The sequence below is a fragment of the Symphalangus syndactylus genome, chromosome 6 (genome assembly GCF_028878055.3).
Source record: "Symphalangus syndactylus isolate Jambi chromosome 6, NHGRI_mSymSyn1-v2.1_pri, whole genome shotgun sequence".
In the NCBI taxonomy this organism is placed as follows: Eukaryota; Metazoa; Chordata; class Mammalia; order Primates; family Hylobatidae; genus Symphalangus; species Symphalangus syndactylus.
Window position 1 is genome coordinate 146,691,786 of NC_072428.2, and position 21,853 is coordinate 146,713,638.

Below are 21,853 nucleotides of genomic sequence, written 5' to 3' on the forward strand. Positions count from 1 at the left end.
AAAGCAAAAAATAAATTAGTTGGCTGCGGTAACGTGCTGCTGTAGTCCAGCTACTTAGGAGACTGAGGCAGGAGGATCGTTTGAGCCCAGGTATTCAAGGCTGCAGTGAGCTATGATCCTGCCACTGCACTCCAGCCAGGGTGGTTGAATGTTGATTCAGTTCTCAAGCATAGATGCGATAGCAATAAATTAGTCTCAACGTAGCGGAAAATGTCTCCTGCCCCAGTCTTCACATTGTTTGCTTTCTACTCTTGGAGTAAGCATAATGCCACTTTTGATAGGTTTTCAAAGTTATTCTATGCAAAAATCAACATATATGGCTATTTCTTCCTCATCTCCTCCTTTTTAAAAAATTTTTATTATGACTTTAAGTCAAATACGGTACTAAGATTATATTTTATGTACAGTTTAATTCTGGAATTAATTGCCTCACTTTTTAATTGCTTAATTTTCTTTGAATCTTTTGATAAAGTCTTCCAGCAGTCCTATTACATAATGTATAGTTATTTTACATCTTATTTGTTAACTGATAATAAAAATTTTGGGACGAACTACATGTCAGATAGTGAAGGAAGTATTCATACCTTATTTGTTCCTGAGAAAATGTGGGCAAGGTGGCTCCAAACACCTCGAGAAAGCCTGTGTGTAGGCAAATTAACTAATATTCGGAGTAGTTCAGAATTATTTCGTCCCAGCTTACGACATGTGCTAATTTATTATGCAGAGTGCTTTTGTGTTGGTAATTTCATTGTTTAATAACGTTTTATGGCAAAGAAATGTTAATGTCAAAGAAGAAACTACTTAAAAATAATAGGCAAAGAAAAGGCTATGTGGCATATTTATAACTAGCTACACTTAAGAGGCTATCTTTGCCGAGGGTGGTGGCTCACGTGTATAATCCCAGCGCTTTGGGAGGCTGAGGTTGGTGGATCACTTGAGGCCAGGAGTTCAAGACCAGCCTGGCCAACATGGCGAAACCCCGTCCCTACTAAAAAAAAATATAAAAATTAGCTGGGCATGGTGGCGGGCACCCGTAATCCGAGCTACTTGGGAGGCTAAGGCATGAGACTCGCTTGAACCTGGGAGAAGTTGCAGTGGGCCAAGATTGCATCACTGCTCTCCAGCCTGGGTGACAGAGTGAGACTCTTGTCTCAAAAGAAAAAACAAAGGTTATCTTTTCATTCTAGATGATTCTAAATGGGCCTTATGAAAGGAAAAAATAAAATACCAGTCTATTTCACAAAGGTGTAGTAGAGAAAGTGGAAGAGATTCGTTGTTAAGTATTGTGTTTTCAAAGTAATAGGGCAGCTTCATACATACTGTCTGGTCAGGCCTCTTGATTGCAAGCGACAGAAATCTGCATCTGCCTTTAATGAACTCACTGACTATCCTTTTATCCAGGAGAATGGGAAGTTCTGGCCAGCCTGGTGAGTGGGGCCCTAGGATTGCCTTCTCTATAAAAAAAAATGATGGAGTTAGGGAAGGGAAGTATCCAAAAGGAACAGATGCTAGAGACACACAGGCACACACATCCGCAGAGGAAAAAGGTGAAAAGAAACATAACCTATGTAACTTGGAATTAATATCGTATTTCTCATATATTTTTATTACAGATTTCTGATTTTTGCAAGTGAACTATTTTTGTTTCAGATTGACATGAGCTTTAAGTGTACTTTGTTTTAGTTACTAATTTAGTAATTTAATACTGATGTATTATTTTAAGATTGAAAATGCAGATACTTTCGTTTTTTTGGAGACAGGGTCTCTCACTCTCTCGCCCAGGCAGTGCAGTGGCTTGATGTTGGCTCACTGCAACCTCCACCCACACCCCCCAAGTTCAAGTGATCCTCCCATCTCAGCCTCCCGAATAGCTAGGACTACAGGTGTGTGCCACCATGCTCGGCTAATTTTTGTATTTTTTGGTAGAGACAGGGTTTCACCATGTTGACCAGGCTGGTCTTGAACTCGACCTCAAGTGATCTGCCTGCCTCAGCCTCCCAAAGTTACAGACATGAGCCACCGCGCCTGGCTGGAAAATGCACATACCTCTAAATAAAACCGACTTAGAATATTTACTTCTTACCATCTTTTGATTAGGTTTGATTAAATGTGCATTGCCACTTAAGGAAATTTGGGGTATTATGTAAATTAGCAAACCATTAAATTTTCATTGAGAGTTGTATATTATATGTTTTGCTGTTTCAGATATGGCTGTATCAGAACTTAATTAAACACAGCTCTCTGTTTGTCAAGCAATTGGATGGATCTGAGAGACTTACATGCTTATTTCAAATAAAAAGATTGATGAGCCTCTGTTGCAGGTAAAATTCTATCATAAGTCAGTAACGTATATAATGTATTGATCATCTTGTCTAGGGGAACACCTTTTGACTTTTATTTTCAGAGACAGTGGCTTTTCCATATTTTTTTTTTTTTTTTTTTGAGGTCATGGACTTCTATATATATTACAATTTTTACTCTAGGTGATTCAGGCCGGCATGAGGTATAAATGAAGACACATATATCAGTATCTTTCAGATGACTTTTTCTTTCAAAGATGCCCTCGAATTATCTTGTCAATGTTGGCCATCCTGGTTACCGGAGAATGGAAGGCCAGCCAAAAGAGGACTCCCGATGTGTGAGAATGATTCCATTCCATAGGGGTCTCCACCAAAATGCAGTTTATGTAGGAACTCAGCATAAGCCACTGCCATGACTTTCTTGCATTCAGTGTCCAAAAGAACACGTGTAAGCGATGTGAGTTACATTATCTGAATATAACACCTTTACCAGTTTTTAATAAATTGCTTATATCTCAGCCGTAGTAAAATTTTCAAATGATTCTGAACCTTCAATATAATTTCAGTTAATTTTCTGGATACTGTCTGTAATATTTGTTTAGGATTACTATCAGAACGAGTCTTTATTAACTGATTTTTCCAAAATACTTAGCTGGACCAAAGATAGGAATAAAGAACCTATTAGAAGAGAGAACCAGGAGGATCCCAGATGCCAGTAATTCATGTTTTTTCTAACTTATTTCTTCAATAAACTTAGTTTGAAAAACACATTGTATACATTCTTTCTGTAAAGCAGGAGTTTGCAAACTTTTTATGTAAATGGCGAGATAGCAAGTATTTTAGGGTTTGTGGTCCACATATGGTCTCTTATGTATTTTTCTTGCCTTTTGCTCACAACTCTTTAAAAATAAAGGAATCATGCTTCACTCAACAGCCGTACAAAAAACAGCTCTAGGGCTAGTTTGGCATGTGGGTTGTAGTTTGCAAAACACTCTAACATAACTTTTGAATGTATTTGTATAAGCAAATAATTTTGATACATGATACATCTAAATATAATTATTCTTTTCCCAACTTTTATTTTTAAAAATTTCTAAACCAGAAACTCCTGAAGCCCAGGAGTTCGAGGCTGCAGTGGGCTGTGATTGTGCTACTGAACTCCAGTTTGGGCTGCAGAGCAAGACTATGTTTCTTTTTTTATTATTTATTTATTTTTATTTATTTATTTATTTTTATTTTTGAGATTAGAGTCTTGCTCTGTCACCCAGGCTGGAGTGCAGTGGCACGATCTCAGCTCACTGCAACCACTGCTTCCTGGGTGCAAGCAGTTCTCCTGCCTCAGCCTCTCAAGTAGCTCGGACTATAGGCACGTGCCACCACGCCCAGCTAATTTTTGTATTTTTAGTAGAGATGGGGTTTTGCCACGTTGGCCAGGCTGGTCTCGAACTCCTGACCTCAGGTCATCCGCCTGCCTTGGCCTCCCAAAGTGCTGGGATTACAGGCGTGAGCTGCCGTGCCCAGCCACACCCATGTTTCTTTAACAACAACAACAAAACACTCCTCCTCATCTTTCCTCTTTAATCTCAGTAAGGTCTCATGTATTTTTTAAAATACAGTGTGTGACAGATGACTTTTAGTGGTCTGCTTGTAGGTAGAGAGCGCCCTGTAAGCAGCCCGTTTTTCTTGGCTTGGCCTCATTTGTATTTCGAGAGATCTTTGTTTTCTGTGAGGTCACAAAGGCTCAAGTGCTCTCTCTGCCCCAGGCCTGGGGCTGTTTTTCTCTAAGGAGCACTGATTCTTTTTGATGAGAAATGGAATTTTAACAAAATGTAAACGTTAGAAATTGTGTTTCAAGTATATGTTAGTAAGTCGACAGTCTTATCTGCCATGTGCCAGAACATTGAATTTTTCTTTTTCTGTAAATGTGGCCATCCAGAACCACCTGCAGCTCCTTTTATAACTAATCACATACATATTTTTTAATGCTGTTGAACATCTCTGAAGTCATGGAATCACTGGGTCACATGGTAGTTATGTATTTCACTTTAGAAGAAACTACCAAACTTAGGACAGCAGCATACGAGAGGCACAGTTCCTCCATATCCTGAACCCTTGGTATTGACATCTGTCAAAACCCAGCCATTCTGATGGGTGTGTAGTTTTATTGTGATTGGAATTTGTATTTCCTGGATGACTAATGATGACGGGTGTTTCTCAGGAGCATACTGGTCACTCAGATGGCTCTTTTTCAAGAGTCTGTTCACATCTTTTACTTTATTTTTTAAGTGGGTTGTCTCTTGACAATATGGATATCCTTTTCCCGTCCAAGGCTGTCCCGATAAACCTGGAGCTCCATCCTATGTTGTCTCTCACTCGAGGCACCGTTCCAGCACTTCTCTCTGTTGCATTTTCAGGTTTACCTCTCCCATGGGATCATCAGCACACATGCTGCTGACTTTTCCAGGTTGACAAGAGGCTCTCCCACCGCCCGCCGCTGCCCTTTGTGTCCCAGCGGCTTGTTATGTGTAGCCCCACTCCTCCCGCACTCCTACACCCCTCACGAGACACCAGTATGGTGCTGAGGGGAAAGTTGTGAAAAGGGCAAAAACAAAACAAGGTCTTGCTGGGTGTCCTGCCCAGCCTGCCTGCTGGGTGCTCACCCCCTGTCTCTCCTGGGCTTTGCAGCTTTTGAGACAGAAGGCAGCCTGCAGTAAGCGGATGAGCCGTGTAGACACACCCCACCCAGAGCCCTGCACGTTATTCCCCTCCTGGCAGGGCAGAAGGCTTTTGTCACATAGAGAAGTTAGTTTCAGTGAGGCACTGAAACAGCCTCCTGGGTCCCTCATTAAAGGTGATGTGTGATCACATGGATTGTGGCTTTTTTTTTTTTTTTTTTTTTTTTAAAAAAGGAAAAACAGCTGTAGGCCGGGCGCGATGGCTCACGCTTGTAATCCCAGCACTTTGGGAGGCCGAGGCGGGCGGATCACGAGGTCAGGAGATCGAGACCATGGTGAAACCCCGTCTCTACTAAAAATACAAAAAATTAGCCAGGCGTGGTGGCGGGCGCCTGTAGTCCCAGCTACTCGGAGAGGCTGAGGCAGGAGAATGGTGTGAACCCGGGAGGCGGAGCTTGCAGTGAGCCGAGATTGCGCCACTGCACTCCAGCCTGGGCGACAGAGCAAGACTCCGTCTCAAAAAAAAAAAAAAAAAAACAGCTGTAAAATACATTGTGAAGACAACAGGAGAAATCTAAAAATAAGTGCGGTGTTAGACAAAGTTTTTGATAGAAAAAGGGATTGGGGTGGGGGAAAGAGGGAGGAATGGACTAGAGACAGCCAAGAAGAAACTTTTGGGAGTGACAGATGTGTCTTGATTGGTGTGACCTGTCCAGACTTACTGTACTGCCCTCTTTAAATGGATAGCTAAGCCTGCAGTTCTTCTCATAGTAAGAAGGGAAGCCTTAGTCAAAATGAGAGTTGACTTAGGACCAGAAATATATCATTGTTCTATCTGGGGGATATTGCAGGCGTGGAAAGTCTCAAAAGCGTCTTTAAGGAGATGATATGCACTGTTAAAGAGATTCGTATCTGAGTTTAATTAAATGCAGCTTGTTGGTACAATTCATGGATTATAATACTTCTTACAGTGTTTTTTTTTTTTTTTTTTTTTTTTTTTTTGAGACGGGGTCTCTCTCTGTTGCCCAGGCTGGAGTGCAGTGGTGCAATCTCGGCTCACTGTAAGCTCTGCCTCCCGGGTTCACGCCATTCTCCTGCCTCAGCCTCTCCTAGTAGCTGGGACTATAGGCGCCCACTGTCACGCCTGGCTAATTTTTTGTATTTTTAGTAGAGACGGGGTTTCACCGTGGTCTCGATCTCCTGACCTCATGATCCGCCCGCCTCGGCCTCCCAAAGTGCTGGGATTACAAGCGTGAGCCACCGCGCCCGGCTCTTACAGTGTTTTGTAATCTTTAATTTTTCGTGTTCATTTCTCCACTGTCCATTTTTCTTGTCTGTGAACTTAGTGCCAGCATACTGTTTGGCACATAACGAGAATTCTTTTAAAAACTGTCTGAATGACTGAATGTTAGTGGAATGATTTCCCTGTCTATCTGTAAGATGTCCCTATTTTCAGAGATAATCTTGTACTGGAGTAGTTTCTTAACCATTGTCACTGAGAGTAACTTGGGGAAACTGGTGACATTTTGCCATCCTGTAAGTGTGTGAATACTGTTATTCATTTTTACAGGTTGCTGCAAAACTGTAATGATGACAGTTTGAATGTTGCACTTCCGATGAGAATGCTTGAAGTATTTTCGTCTGAGAATACTTACTTGCCTGTTTTACAAGATGCTAGCTACGTGGTGTCAGTGATTGAACAGATTTTGCACTACATGATTCACAATGGTAAGTAGGCAGGGTCAGAACTGGCTCAGCATCTCGATGGGGAGTGAGCAGAGGCCAGCCTGCTGCTGCGAGCCTGTGCACTCAGTCTCAATGTCAGAGCGGTACTGGTGTCCCAGACGCCTTGTACTCCATCCACAGGTGCCCACCAGAGTCCCAGATTCCAAAATCTGTCCTCGGCTCCACCCACTCTGAAAATTCAGAAACATGCTACTCTCTTTGCCTTTTTCTTTTGCTTGGAAATGAACAAAATTGACGTATGCTTTCATCAGTTGTCCTGTCATCCAAGATTGGTGTCTGCAGTGCAGCTGCCGGTCCTTCACCTGAGCAGGAAGGGCTCTTACCACCTCCTGGTCATTCTGAGTGAATGAGAAAGATAATGCCACCAGTGTATGAGTTGAACATCACTCCAAGAGCCTTATGAAAAAGTAAATTTTGTTAAATGATTTTTCTTCCAAGAATGAGGTCCTCTCACATTAGTTCAGTAGAAGAGAATAGGATATTTAGTTTGAATTTTCTAACTCAGTGCTAAAGTTTTAATACATTGATAATGCTCCTAAAATGACAGCATTGTAGAAGCTATAGTGAATTGTATCTGAAACCCTTGAGGACACATTAGTGACACTTTTTGGAGAAAAAGTATGAAATAAACATGATTTTTAAAGCTTTTATGAAGTGAGCAGTATAAATCCTAACACAAAAAAACCTTCGGTCCCGACATCCTCATAGGTAGAAACCCAAGCACTTCAGGACTCCTGGGCTCGAGAAATATTTGTCAGCATTAAAAATGTGCTTCAGACTAGTTGTGAAGGGAAGTCTGGAGAGCCGTGGCTGCAGACAGAATTAAAAGCAGCTGTGCTTTCCTTCACTTGAAGTCATAGTCTAGGTTACATCTAACGGACTTGAAATCTGGGCCACTTGGTCCTCTGTTAAAACTACAGAAATTAAATGCATATTCATTTCAACCTTACTGCTTGGCGTATTACTATCTTTTAGACTCCTTAGTTTGTTGAAAACTTAGGGAAACAGTATTCCGAGTTAATTAAAAGTAAACTGAAAGTTGTGGAATTTGATCTTTTTAAAAACTAATAATTAAAAGTGGTTCATTGTGTTAGTTGAGATATATACTGTTTTAAGACTAAGCATTTGAGAATTTGTACTTGTTTTCTAAAATTGTAAGGAAGATAGTTAAGAAATATGCATTATTTGAAATGTGTCCCAATATAAGAAATGCTTAAAAATCTTACACAGAAACTGCTGCTTCTCGCATCTTCTGTGGTACAGCAGTTGTTTTACTTCCTAACAGTCTATAAAATTTTAGCCTTTTTAAATTATAGTATTATAATTATTTGTATTGTTATTGCACATTATGTGCCATGAAGCTTTTTAACATTTGCAACAGAACCTTTGTCATGTTGTCAGTCTATTCAGTATGTACATTGTTAGTTATGTTAGTCACCTTTTAAAAAAGTCTCAATGTATTTTTTTAAATTCTTGATGTATTATTATCTTTTTAGTTTCATAGCAAAAGAGCTTTCAAGCTTTCATATGAGTTTCACTAGTTATCAGTATACACTAGGTTAGACTTGGGGTAGTTACAAAGTAGGTCTAATGATAAACTACTGAGTGCGCATTGTTAAGTGATCTTCACTCAAATATGAAGCTGTGTAGGACTGTTTCAAAAACTAGTCCATGCAGATGGATTGTTTTTAATGTGCTACCAAATATGCTTGTATATGATGAGATACTCAAAAATTGCACCTGAACGTTCTTATTCTATAAAAATGGAGTAAATGATTCTGAAAGAATATATGATTTGGATCATTCTTGATACCCAGAGTTTATGTTCACTGCCCCCCCGCTGCAGAGTTCCTATCAAAAGCATAGGCTGGAAGTTTTAATTGGTTCTGAAAGTTGTTTCAGTTTACGTATAAGCTGCCTTTAAACAGTTAACTTCTTCAGTTCCCAGATTGTGGTCTCCAAATACATCATCTCCTCTAAAAGGAGCTTAAGAGTTCCTGGAGAAAAGGCTGATTGCAGGGCGGGATGCAGGACTGCCAGTGACCCTGGGGCTCAGGAGCCTCCTAAAGCCCACCCCAGGGCCCCAGGTGGAGCAGCATGAGGTCAGGACTACAGTGGAAAGAAACCTACCAATATGTTCAACTCTATGAGTTCAACACGGTGTTTAAAAAATGCACAAATCAGAGACAAAGTATAAGATCACAGTATTTGGTCCTTATTGAGCTCCTTCCTGATGCAAGCAAACGAGTTAAATAGAATTTCTAACGTGAGACGGTTGGAGACTTGAACACTGACTAGATATTGTGATATTAAGGAACTACTCTTCATTTATTTTAGCTGTGATAATGTTTTTAAAAATAGTCTCTTAATGATATACTAAAATAATTATATCTTAGACTTCCTTCCAAATGAGTGGTATACAGGTGAAATGAGATTGGCTATAGTTGACAGTTGTTGGTACATGAGGTTTATATACCATTCAGCTGCCTATATATTTGTTTAGTTTTCCTAACATGTTAAAGAACTAACTTAAGTTTGGACCTGTAGAGATTGTAAAAAGCATTTACAAATTGGCAAGTTTTTTCCCTTATTACAGGAAAAGGCACTACATTTTAAATATGTGTTTTTCCTCTTAGGGTATTATAGGTCTCTCTATTTGTTGATTAACAGCAAGCTTCCATCAAGTATTGAATATTCTGATTTATCTCGAGTTCCTATAGCAAAAATTTTGCTAGAGAATGTTCTAAAACCATTGCACTTTACTTACAACTCCTGTCCGGAAGGTGCGAGGTAAGACTGGAATGGATTTATTGATTTTGTCGTTTCACAAGATCTATATCTGATAGTAACTTTTACATAGGATGTGATTTTAAATATAGACTTGAAAGTCAGATTTTTACTTTATTAGTGTTGATTTAGTTTATAGGAAAATGTACTTGTTCTTTCAGGCCTGTAGCCTAATACAAGTGTGTGATTCTGATAACATGGTTATTTTCCTGCTTTTCTAAGTAACTGTCAAAAATTAACAAAAACATGGTAGTTATCGTAATGGAGAAGACATTAAGTTTACTTTAGGTTGATGTAGTTGATATTAAAATGGTTAACTTGGCTAATTTAGAAGAGTAGATTATCCTTTTAGAAGGATATTTTGAAAGGTGATTTTAATCAGTGATTGGATGGACAGTATAATTTGATTTTATAAAAAGCTTCTGTTTTTCTTTTTCAGGCAACAAGTTTTTACAGCCTTCACAGAGGAGTTTCTGGCAGCACCTTTTACAGATCAGATTTTTCATTTCATCATTCCGGCGCTAGCAGATTCACAGACCGTTTTCCCTTATGAGCCCTTTCTGAATGCACTGTTGTTGATAGAGAGTAGATGTTCAAGAAGGAGTGGTGGAGCGCCCTGGCTTTTCTATTTTGTTTTAACTGTTGGCGAAAATTATTTGGGTATGAAATACAAGATCTTTTTCACCTGAACACACATATGGGTAGCATTGGCAGATGAGTCAGGAGAAGGCCATGCGGTGGCAGGTGTTGTGGAAAGGTGGGCCTCTCCTAGAAGAGTGTATTTGCTGAAGGGATGTGGTCTGGGCAGTGTTCCTGGGGAGAGTTTCCAGATACAGTGGAAAAGACTGACATATGTATGTGTCTTATGAGGCCACACGGATTATTTTAATAGAGTTAACGGAGTTAAATGGGAAAGCTCTTCTGTGAGTCAGGCCTGTTTCCCTACCTCTGCCAAATTTCCAGTGTGCCTCTTCTAGACTAACATCTTCCTGTAGTATGTTTGAAAACTTACCTACATACATGCGTGAATTATTCATGAAAGAAATATAGGAAAACCCGAAAACCAAACTTTTTTGGGGGGTGGTGCGGTGGGGGAGATGGAGTCTCACTTTGTCACTAGGCTGGAGTGCTGTGGCTCCATCTCAGCTCACTGCGACCTCCGCCTCCTGGGTTCAAGTGATTCTCTTGCCTCAGCCTCCTGAATAGCTGGGATTACAGGTGCGTGCCACCACACCCAGCTAATTTTTGTATTTTTATTAGAGACAGGGTTTCACTATGTTGGCCAGGATGGTCTCAATCTCTTGACCTCATGATCTGCCTGCCTCGGCCTCCCACAGTGCTAGGATTACAGGCTTGAGCCCCTGTGCCCAGCCCAAACTGTTTTTCTTACTCTCACTCAACACTGAAAAATTCTGTGAGCAGAAATGTGGGTGTTTTTTTTTTTTCCCACACACCAAGCAGTTCTCCAGTGGACACCAACTAGGTATTGTACAATTCCGTTCAATTCTGATGCCGTCCACCCGGAGATAATGTCCGATCCCGTCATCTGAGGGCTTAGTCCTGCAAGACTACACCCGCTTCAGAGGCCGATTACAAGTAGTAGGTTGTCACCTATGCTTCTGACCAACCTGCAAAAATGGCGGTTCCTCAGCCCCTCCTTGGGTTTGGTAATTGACTAGGACAGCTCACAGAACTCCGAGGTGTGCGGGGATCGGAGCTTCCATGCCTTCTCCAGGCACTCCACGCTCTTGGCACCTCCCTGTGTTCAGCTCTTTGTGTCTTCCTGTTGAGTTTTATGGTGCTTCTCCAGTGTCCCTCCCCACAGACAGCCCCTTGGAAGTTGGTGCGTGGGGCTGAAAGTTCCAACCCTCTGATCACTTGGTTTTTCTGGTGAAAAGCCCCATTCTGAGTCCCCTAGATGGCCTCACCGTAAGTCACCTCAAGTATGATCACAAAGGGCTGGCTATGAATAACAAGAGACTCTTATCTTTCAGGAAATTCCAAGAGTTGTAGGTGCTTTCTGACATAAGCGGGGACAAAATCTAAATATATTTCCTATTATATCACAGTTAGAATTTTTAAAATAAGATCTGGTCAGAAATGCCTCTCTGCGTGTGAGGAAAAATGGCGTCTTCGTTTTCCATTTTAAAAAATTACGTTTAACTAAAATACATTTTAACTGATTGTTTTACAAAGGGGCCCTTTCTGAGGAAGGGCTGCTGGTGTATTTGCGGGTGCTGCAGACCTTCCTCTCTCAGTTACCAGTCTCTTCTGCCAGCGCGAGCTGTCACGACTCAGCCAGTGACTCTGAGGAGGAGAGTGAAGAAGCCGACAAGCCCTCAAGCCCGGTAAGCCCCGTGCCCTGCATCTGGGGGGCTGCGATGCAGGCAGCCCCGTCGGATCTTCTAGCTTTCTGTCCATCCATAGTTTCAGTTACACAAGTCAGACCCTCAAGCAGCCTTTACAGAGAAGCCCCGTCAGCCCCCTCTACCACAGTTTCTAGTGATTGGAAAGTCTCTTCCACCGCTTTCTTAGTACGTTTATGGAAGTGTAAATGGAGACACAGCTTTGTGTTTGGTTTTTTAGGCAAAATAGGATCATACTGTATGTTAACTTAGTTATTAGGAAATATTTTCTAGAAGTGAAATTGTTGGGTCAAAAAGTTCCTTTTTACCCTATCGTGTGAACACCAGGTAGTGTCTTCCATTAATTCCTGCTGATTTTATAGAGGATAAATGTTATTTACTTAAAAATTACTTTCAAGTTCTTACCTCTTTTCTTCCTTACTATTGAGTTTACAGTATATTTTCAGGGAATAAGAAACTTTAAAATTATATATACATGCATACATAATTTGTGTTTTACTTAAAGAATTTAACCACCAATGACTTTTTTTGGTCTTAAGCAATTGAAATGGCTTGAGGTATGGCTATCATAAGTTGTTATTTTTTCGTTGAGGAGTTTTATATTGATTACTACTAAGTGTAATTACAGAATATACTTGAGAGGGTCTCAGGGCTTCCAGGTGAAGTAAATTTTTAGAATATTGTGAAGTGGGTGTGTCTGCAGTGCTGCACCTTCCTGGACAAAGAGCTTCACTAGTATCGAATGAAAGAGATCACAGCAATAAGAAAAGGATCGAGAAGTCAGCTCAGGGCTTGATTTTTTTAAAAAATAAGATGAAGAAAGGAACAGATAATATTCACTGCCAGGGCTCATGGCTGAGGGGCGGGCTGATTACAAAGGGGTGAAGCCGTTTTTATAGTGGATAGTGGATGCTGGAACTGTTGGATCTGTCCAAACTGTACACCAATAAGTATTCATTTTTTTGTATGTTTATAAAAAAGAGTGGGTTCTGTAGATGGAATGTAGATAAATTTTTGTTTTTGGAAGAAAGTTATTAAATAGTTACCTTCCATAGAATTTGTGAAATTGAACCCTTATTTATATGCAGTGTATTTTGTATTCATGTGAAGATGAGGCTGTGGGCTTTCTCAGCGAGAGAGAGGACAGGTTTTTCCTCGCTGTGGGTGTGCAAACACGATGAAAGCAGAACATGTGGACCCATGGACCAGGAAATCACCTGCAGACTCTCGCTGGTGCTCACACTTTGAACATTTAAGAAGTGGGATCAGTTTCTTTTTAAAATTATTTACAACTGTAGAAAATATTACTCTATATTCTTTTTTAATACATAAGGATTTCAAGGTCTGTGTATTATATAACTTTATCCTTTAATTTCCTTTTTTTGTTTATTCTCTTCATTCTTCCTTTGCCTTGGGTATGTCCACATTTGGGCTGAGAACTAAAGACCCCATTTTGAGCCGAGCACTCGTAGGTTTCACTCCAAGTCATTCTTTCTTTGCCAGGTCTCCTACCTGTATGTTTCTGTGTTGCCTTTTCTTTCCCCTGGCACTTAATTATATAAAACCTAATGTGATTGTATGAGATTTTTCCAAGGTCAAAGTTCACCCTTGATAAGCTCTTTTGCCTTTAGGTTTCTGTATAATCTGTTCACTTATAGCTTATGTATAATTTATTTTAAAATTGTACACTACAAAAATGATAGTGCTAGGATTCCTTTCTCATTCTGACATACCTTTTGTTAGGCTTAATGTTGAAGATTCAGGTTTGACAGATGAATTTACTGCTTTTATCTATAAAGCAGTGTTTTGTTTGGTAAGTTATTATAAATTACATAAATTGTATTTATCCAAGTTTCCAGACAATGCAGTCAGCAATACCCAATGTTATATATATTCACATTCATATATATATTCATATATACACATACATGTGAAAAAAGTATATGTCTTTGGTTACTGCCCCAAATGAGTAAATTGCACAGATAGGCTTGGGTTATATTCAGTGAATCAAATCTTCTGGAGAGATTAAGGTATAAAATAGATTTGTATAGCCTTTGATTTTAAAAAATTCTTTAATAGGCTGGGAGCAGTGGCTCATACCTGTAATCTCAGCACTTTGGAAGGCTGAGGCAGCTGGATCACTTGAGGTTAGGAGTTTGAGACCAGCCTGACCAACATGGTGAAACCCTGTCTCTACTAAAAATACAAAAATTAGCTGGGTGTGGAGGCGGGCAAGTCCCAGCTACTTGGGAAGCTGAGGTGGGAGAATTGCTTGAACCCGGGAGGTGGAGGTTGCAGTGAGCCGAGATTGTGCCACTTAGTCCGGTCTGGGTGACAGAGCAAGACTGTCTCAAAAAAAAAATTTTTATTTAATACTCTCACTTATTTTGCTTAAACTGTGATCTCAAATTAAAATGAAAATGCCATTAGATGATAATAGTTTCACTATGTATGGTTGTCTTAGTACAGCTTGATGCAAAAAAAAAAAGTAGGAAATGAAGTTTTTTTGAAATGTAAATACTGAAGCTACTGTTATATCATAGGCAAAAACCGAGTATTCACAGTTTGTTACTGTGTTAGGCAAAATGGATGCCTACTGTTGACTGGATCCCTAGAGGATTTCACACTAAGTTTATTGTGATGTAGATAATTTTGAGACGATGCCTAGCTTTCTTTGCCCGAAGAAAAATGTGATTTCGTGTATGTTTATAGTGTAGAGGACGTTCCAGTTGAGCACATTTATGGAGACTGGTTGTTCTGCTATGTTCTAGGAGGATGGCAGACTGTCAGTATCATACGTAACAGAGGAATGTCTGAAGAAGCTGGACACAAAGCAGCAGACCAACACCCTGCTCAACCTGGTGTGGAGGGACTCTGCGAGCGAGGAGGTCTTCACCACCATGGCCTCCGTCTGCCACACGCTGATGGTGCAGCACCGCATGATGGTACCCAAAGTCAGGCAAGTGTCCGTGGGCGTCGGTGCCAGGGCGCGCCAGCCAGAGAACATACCTTCCTCCCTGGGAATTGCTCTCCTCTCAAGTTCTACCTGCTCTTTTCTGGTAGAGATCGATGTAGGATATTCTACTGTCCAAGCATTTCTTAAAAAATAATTTGTGTTTTTCTTTTCTAAACCAGCAAATACTGAGACCTTTTCCTGGCCTGTGAGGCTCTCAAGTACCCTATCTGTAATATTTTCTGTAGGACCTTACGAACGTGAGTTGATTCACCCATTTGAAAGGTTGGACTCATACCTGCATTAGTGAAACACTATGTTACATATCTTTTTAGGCTTTTTTCATGGTATTCGTGTTTTGTGGGGGTTTTTTTTGTTTTTTTTTTCTTCAGACAGCATCTCTGTTGCGCAGAGTGCAGTGGTGTGATTATAGCTCACTGCAGCCTTCACTTCCTGGGCTCAATCAGTCCTTTCACCCCAGCCTTCTGAGTAGCTGGGACCACAGGCGTGCACCACCACACCTGGCTAATTTTTTGCTTTTTGTGTGTGTGTGTGTTTGTTTTTTTTTTTTTTTTTTTTTTTTGAGACGGAGTCTCGCTGTCGCCCAGGCTGGTGTGCAGTGGCGCAATCTCGGCTCACTGCAGGCTCCGCAACCCGGGGTTCACGCCATTCTCCTGCCTCAGCCTCCCGAGTAGCTGGGACTACAGGCACCCGCCACCTCGCCCAGCTAATTTTTTGTATTTTTAGTAGAGACAGGGTTTCACCATGTTAGCCAGGATGGTCTCGATATCCTGACCTTGTGATCTGTCCGCCTCGGCCTCCCAAAGTGCTGGGATTACAGACATGAGCCACCATACTTAGCCTTCATAGTACCCTTTTAATTAGATTGTCCTTGACAATTTATCCCTAAAAGTAAATTTTTGTTTTTCAGCTTTTGAAATAAACTTTTGGTTCAGACAAAACAAAACCTGCAAGTTAAAAATATGGCCTATTTGTGCTTAGATAATTGTGACAGTAATCTTGAACTGTTTTCTTTCCCTCCAATTTGAGTGATATGTTAGTGGTTTCTTGAGAATTTAACAGAAAAGTATTCACCTGGATACAGTGTAAAATATATGTAGTAGTTCTGCTAGGACCCAAGGGACAGATGTTGCATAGGCAAAAGCTGTCAGTAAGTAAGCAGGTCTGACGTTAATTCATGTTACCCTACAGAATTCTCTTTGTTTTTATAAAATGCCATCCCATCATGTGAAAAGAGTGATTTCTGTTGGTTAAGAAAGCATTCTTTGAAATGAACTGTAAGTAAGGAACCCATCGGTTGAAATGGCCTTGTAAACACTAATGTAGCCAACTAATGAGGTGCTATCTTCACTCACTGGTGTTTATTACCATCGGAGGAAATAGATGTCAGTGAAACTGTGGCTCCTAGATTAGGTCATTAGCTCTTTGCCGGCTAATTGCATGAGAGCAGGATGTGAGATCTGAGGATCATAGCAGCTGAACCAGGACACTTGCTTTTATTGTAGCACATAGCCCATTGCTGTGGATAGTAATTGCTGGATTTAAATGCATCACTGCCCTGGTCTGAGGTTTACTAGAGAACTGCTTCCAAAAGGTGTTTAATGGGTGAAGGAACTTTCTGTGTAGGCTTGATTTTATGAGTACAGCACCTATTTCCTCTAAGAAGCTACTCTAGGAATTTTATTTATGGCTTAATATTAGGTTCTAGTATTTAGAAAGAGCAAATAGGCTTACTTTAACTGTCACAGATTTTAACTGCTTTCAATTTTGATTTTTTTTAGAAAGTATTTAAAAGATGATTAGTATATTCCCAGGCTGATAACTCATTCTCAAGCCCTCACTGATTAATATTAGTCCCTTTTATTTTCAGAGTTAGGATTTGCCATTTAGTTTCTGTTTAACACTGATTGTCAGGGTGTACAAATGAATGTGGAGACCTTTGTACCCTGACGTGGAAAGGTTTCTGAGACAGATGCATACATGAAAACCGGGAAGACACAGGACACTATGTAGAAGAACCGGCTTTTCCTGTAAGAAGGATGGAAAAAATAAGAATATATATTCATATTGCATAAAGAAACTTGGAAGCACATACAAGAAACTCAAGAAAGTGAACACCTGTGTCTGAATATGCCGAGGAAGCTGGGGCTGGAGCAGAAGTGCCCTTCCGAGTAAACTATTTTTATATCACTTTAAGTTTTGGATTAGGTGAATGACTTAATATTTTAAAATTGATTAAGTAATAAATGAATTGCCAGCTCCTTTTTTGAGAGGAAATTTTAGATATATTACCATTGGACGTGGAAATTTGGATTTAACATTTTTAATATCCACTATTTTAAAATATGATTAAATATTCACTGGCTATATTTTAAGGGGGCAAAAAATAAAGGCTGTACTCCAGTATCAGACAACTAAAATAAGAAAGTAGGCTATCAAAGATAGCCTGTTAGAAAAGTGCTTGGCTTTTATCTGGCGTACGTGGGGTTTTTAGTGGGTACTGTTTCAGTGTTTCATTGACTGCATTTGTGACCCTACTTAGATGTAGATGAAGCCTGCGGTGCCCACTCAGCCCCACGGCATTCCTGGCCTTTGTGTGTATTTGACATTCCTCGTCCTTCCTTTTCCTGACTCTCCTTCACCCGCTTCTTTCATAGACACCATATTCATGTGATTTTTCCTTTACTTGGGCTTCTCAGTTTCTTTGTGGGTTCTTTTTTCCCCTCTTTTTCACTGTTTCCTAAACTACTTTTTGTATTCAGTTTTTTAGGGTTGTTTGTTTGTTTGCGATGGAGTCTTGCCTTGTCGCCCAGGCTGGAGTGCAGTGGTGCGAACTCGGCTCACTGCAACCTCCACCTCCAGGGTTCAAGCGATTCTCCTACTTCAGGCTCCCGAATAGCTGAGATTACGGGTGCCCACCACCACGGCCAGCTAATTTTTGTATTTTTAGTAGAGATGGGGTTTCACCATGTAGGCCAGGCTGGTCTCGAACTCCTGACCTCAGGTGATCTCCCGCCTCAGCTTTCCAAGGTGCTGGGATTACAGGCGTGAACCACTGCGCCCGGCTTAGTTTTTTATTTCTTTATTTGGTCCTCTGGGTAATCTCTTTCATACAAGTGGCTTCAGCTACATTCTAGTGACTCATATTTGTGTCTTTAAGTAACTTTCTGGAGCTCCAGACACAAGTGTACCTGCTTAATAGGAGATGTCTGTGGGGACCTCTCCTCTGTCCCGTCCCAGGGTCTGAAGTTGAGTCCAGCGTCTCTCCCTCTTAAGAGCCTCCTCTTTCTGTCCCTGTTTTGGTGAACATGCCCATCATCTACTTGGTTGTCTGTACCTGCAACCTGAAGCTGCAGTGTCCTGCATCGTAGCCACCAGTGATGTGTGTTTTAAAGTAAATTAAATACAAGCACAAACACAGGTCCTCGGCTACCCAAGCCACATTTCAAGTGCCCAGTAGCCACATGTGGCCAGGGGCTGCCTTATTGGACAGCACAGATTAGAACCCACCCACCCTCATAGAAGGTGCTGGTGGGCGGTGCTGCCCAGGGTTTTGGCACAGTAATCCCACCGTGGTGCTTGAGAGCTGTATTCTCTATGTCATGGTTTGCCAGCCTGACTTGTGGAAAATACAACCCCGATTATTGCATTCTCTTGAACAGTGTAGACTCCCTTTGCTTTTAGGAAAAAATTCACATTCCTTAGATTATTGATTTGTGCAGTATCCCCTTGTTATCAAGCATTTGTTTACCTCTCAACTTTATTTCTAGCACAAAATACTTTTTCTCCCACCATAAATGAGGCAAAAAGGTATATCTTGCATTTTCTTGATCCCATTGCGCTTTTTTATGCCCGCATGGTGTTTCATGCCCCTTTCCTTTTGCTTATGCCAGTCTCTTCCAGTTAATGTCTGGGCTGGCATGTTCTCATGGGCTTGGCTCTTTTACCCCATTGATGGATCTAAAAGTTTTGAAGCAGAATTTTGAAGATAGTGTTTTAGGGGTCGAAGAGGTCGATGTTATAATTTGCCCGTAGTTTCATATAAATACATAAATCATAAGACACCTCTAGTTTTATTTCAACATATGCTTGATTTTTCCACCAAAAAGTAATACAGTGAGGCAGCTTAATTATGTCTTGTGTTATTAATCATTGTGATTTAGATGAACAGTGGTGTGCCTTGAAGTGCAGTGCTTCTTTTCTGCGTGCATGCGTGTGTGTGTGTGTGTGTGTGTGTGTGTGTGTGTGTGTGTGTGGTATTTGTTGGTTTTGTCTTTATTTTTGTTTTTGTTTTTGTTTTTTGAAACAAGGTCTCACTTTGTCACCCAGGCTGGAGTGCCGTGGCGTGATCTCAGCTCACTGAAACCTCCGCCTCCCGGGCTCAGGTGATCCTCCTACCTCAGCACCCTTGAGTAGCTGGGACTATAAGTGTGCCACCACACCTGGCTAATTTTTTGTAGTTTTTGTAGAAACGGGGGTTTTGCCATGTTGCCTAGGCTGGTCTCGAACACCTGGGCCCAAGTAATCTGCTTGTCTCAGCCCTCAGCCTCCCAGAGTGCTGGGATTGCAGGTGCAAGTCACTGCGCCCAGCCCCTCGTGTGTTTTCTAACCGTTTCCTTGCCGTGTGTTTTCTAAGAACTGTGGTGTATGTGGTGGTGATGAATGCTCCTTAGCTCTGAGAGATTTATAACTTCATATCTCATACTTTAATAATTTGGGATAAAATACACAGATGACTTCAATGCAGAAAAATACAGATTTGTTTTTCATTGTATATATAGAATTAAATATATATATATATACCGTTCGTGTGTTTGTAAACAAGTTTTTATAATTTAGAAAAAATATTGAGGATGTACCTGGAGAGAAGTAAATTTTGCCTATAATTTCATAGTTGCTTTTATTATCAGTGTTATTTTCATTATAATCAATAGAATTAACAAGCTATTGATTCATGTTAAAAATTGCATTCTCTTCCATGAAGTTCAAATAACATTGATGAGCTTTTAAGCATTTCAGCACATAGTGATCTTAATATTAAATGTATTTTGAAATCCTATATAGATTATAAACTAATTTCCACTAGCTGTTGTTAGACACATCAAATAAATAAAATAGACTTGCCTTCATCAACTTCAGCAATATAATTCATAGTTCTGAATCTTCTAAGAATTTTCAGAACACTTGTGAATGATAATTGTTTCACGGGAAATATGAGTAAACTTGGAAGAAGCATATTCCACCAAAGTGATTCTAAATCCCTACCACGTTTTTAAAGTTTTCTTTTAAGCTTGTTAAGAAATAGTAAGAGAAGGGGCTTCCTTTTCGATCCGCCAGCTGCGGTGGAGCCGCCACCAAAATGCAGATTTTCGTAAAAACCCTTACGGGGAAGACCATCACCCTCAAGGTTGAACCCTTGGATGTGATAGAAAATGTAAAGGCCAAGATCCAGGATAAGGAAGGAATTCCTCGTGATCAGCAAAGACTGATCTTTGCTGGCAAGCACCCGGAAGATGGATGTACTGTCTGACTACAACATTCAAAAGGAGCTTACTCTTCATCTTGTGTTGAGACTTCGTGGTGGTGCTAAGAAAAGGAAGGAGTCTTACCCCACTCCCAAGAAGAATAAGCACAAGTGAAAGAAGGTGCGGCTGGCTGTCCTAAAGTATTAGAAGGTGGATGAGAATGGTAAAATGAGCTGCCTTCGTCGAGAGTGCCCTTCTGATGAATGTGGTGCTGGAGTGTTTATGGCAAGTCACTTTGACAGACATTATTGTGGCAAATGTTGTCTGACTACTGCTTCAACAAACCAGAAGACAAGTAACTGTGTATGAGTTAATAAAAGACATGAACTTAAAAAAAGAGAAGATTATCAAAGACATTTGAGGTACTGAATGCCACTTTCCCCCATTTTAATTTAAATTGTAGCATGAGGGAAAGTATATTTTTTGAATCTGTAAATCTTTTAATTAAAGAAAATCAGTTACCAGTAAGAAGGGGACTGGCTGTTTAAATTGGTTATGGTTTTAGTACTGGAATGTTAACACATCTGAGTGTCTAAAGCTTATCTTCTATTCTTAGCTACTAGTTTGTGAAGAACAATTTTTTAGCAGCTTGTCTCCAGATGAAATATACCTTAAAATTTTTATTAGTAAGGACATTTGGAATTTATTTTGAATCTTGCATTATCTGATGCAAATTATTATATATCTGTTTTATTGCTTTTTATGGCATTAGAAGTGTCCAGTGATTTTTTTTTAAAAAGAAAAATTTCAGCAGAAAAACAAATTATTGCCTTTGTGCTTGTGTGCTATAAGAGTTAGATCATTGGGTGTCTCGCTGTGTTTCTTTTACCTGTGGCACCTGGACTTAGAGGGGAATTCTCAGAGGATGCCATGCTGTGGTGGCCTTGACTCCTTGTGTGGGAGCCAGTGTTTTCCATTGTGTTCTCTTTCATGACTCAAGAGAGTCCCCATGGAAAACTGGCCTGAATTTATGACCCAGTTTACTGATTAACTCTTAGGATTGTTACAGCTAAATAAAGCTTAATAAGTAATTTTTAATCTGTCCCACTATGTGGAGAAGAATATCACTTCTTTACATTTTAGAAGTAGAACCCCAAACTAAATAACCTTCAGAAATTTGTCTTTTTTTTTTTTTTCAGTGAAAACATTCTTTATTAGTAAGCAGACATTTGAAACTTTTTGATTACATACATCATGCAAAATGACTGACCTCACACATAGTTGTCTGTTCATTGTGACATCTTTTTTGAGATGATTATAAATTTAAGATGACTGCAGTAGTAAAAATAATTCATGAAAATGACTCTCAATGAAGCAAAACACTACACAGCACACATGAAATACTGTTCATCCCTCCTGGATGTTTAATTCTCTCCTAATATAAATCTCTATTTTGGAAGACTATTATATACAAAAATGGCACTGAACTGATAAAAACAAAATTTCAAATAATTTTACAAGGTTTGGTTGTTTTTCCTGT

The 21,853-nt window shown here is 40.1% G+C and overlaps 1 protein-coding gene and 1 pseudogene across 1 annotated transcript in view; both read left to right on the plus strand.

The window, feature by feature from the left end:
- Nucleotides 1–21,853, plus strand: part of UBE3C (ubiquitin protein ligase E3C) — a 135,582-nt gene that overhangs the window by 34,576 nt on the left and 79,153 nt on the right. The window contains exons 5-10 of the mRNA XM_055269810.1: nt 2,206–2,321; nt 6,546–6,703; nt 9,358–9,511; nt 9,948–10,168; nt 11,705–11,856; nt 14,646–14,833. Of these exons, the coding sequence (XP_055125785.1) occupies nt 2,206–2,321; nt 6,546–6,703; nt 9,358–9,511; nt 9,948–10,168; nt 11,705–11,856; nt 14,646–14,833 (989 nt within the window). The remainder of the gene's footprint in view (nt 1–2,205; nt 2,322–6,545; nt 6,704–9,357; nt 9,512–9,947; nt 10,169–11,704; nt 11,857–14,645; nt 14,834–21,853) is intronic.
- LOC129476926 (ubiquitin-ribosomal protein eS31 fusion protein-like) lies at nt 14,844–20,710 on the plus strand (annotated as a pseudogene).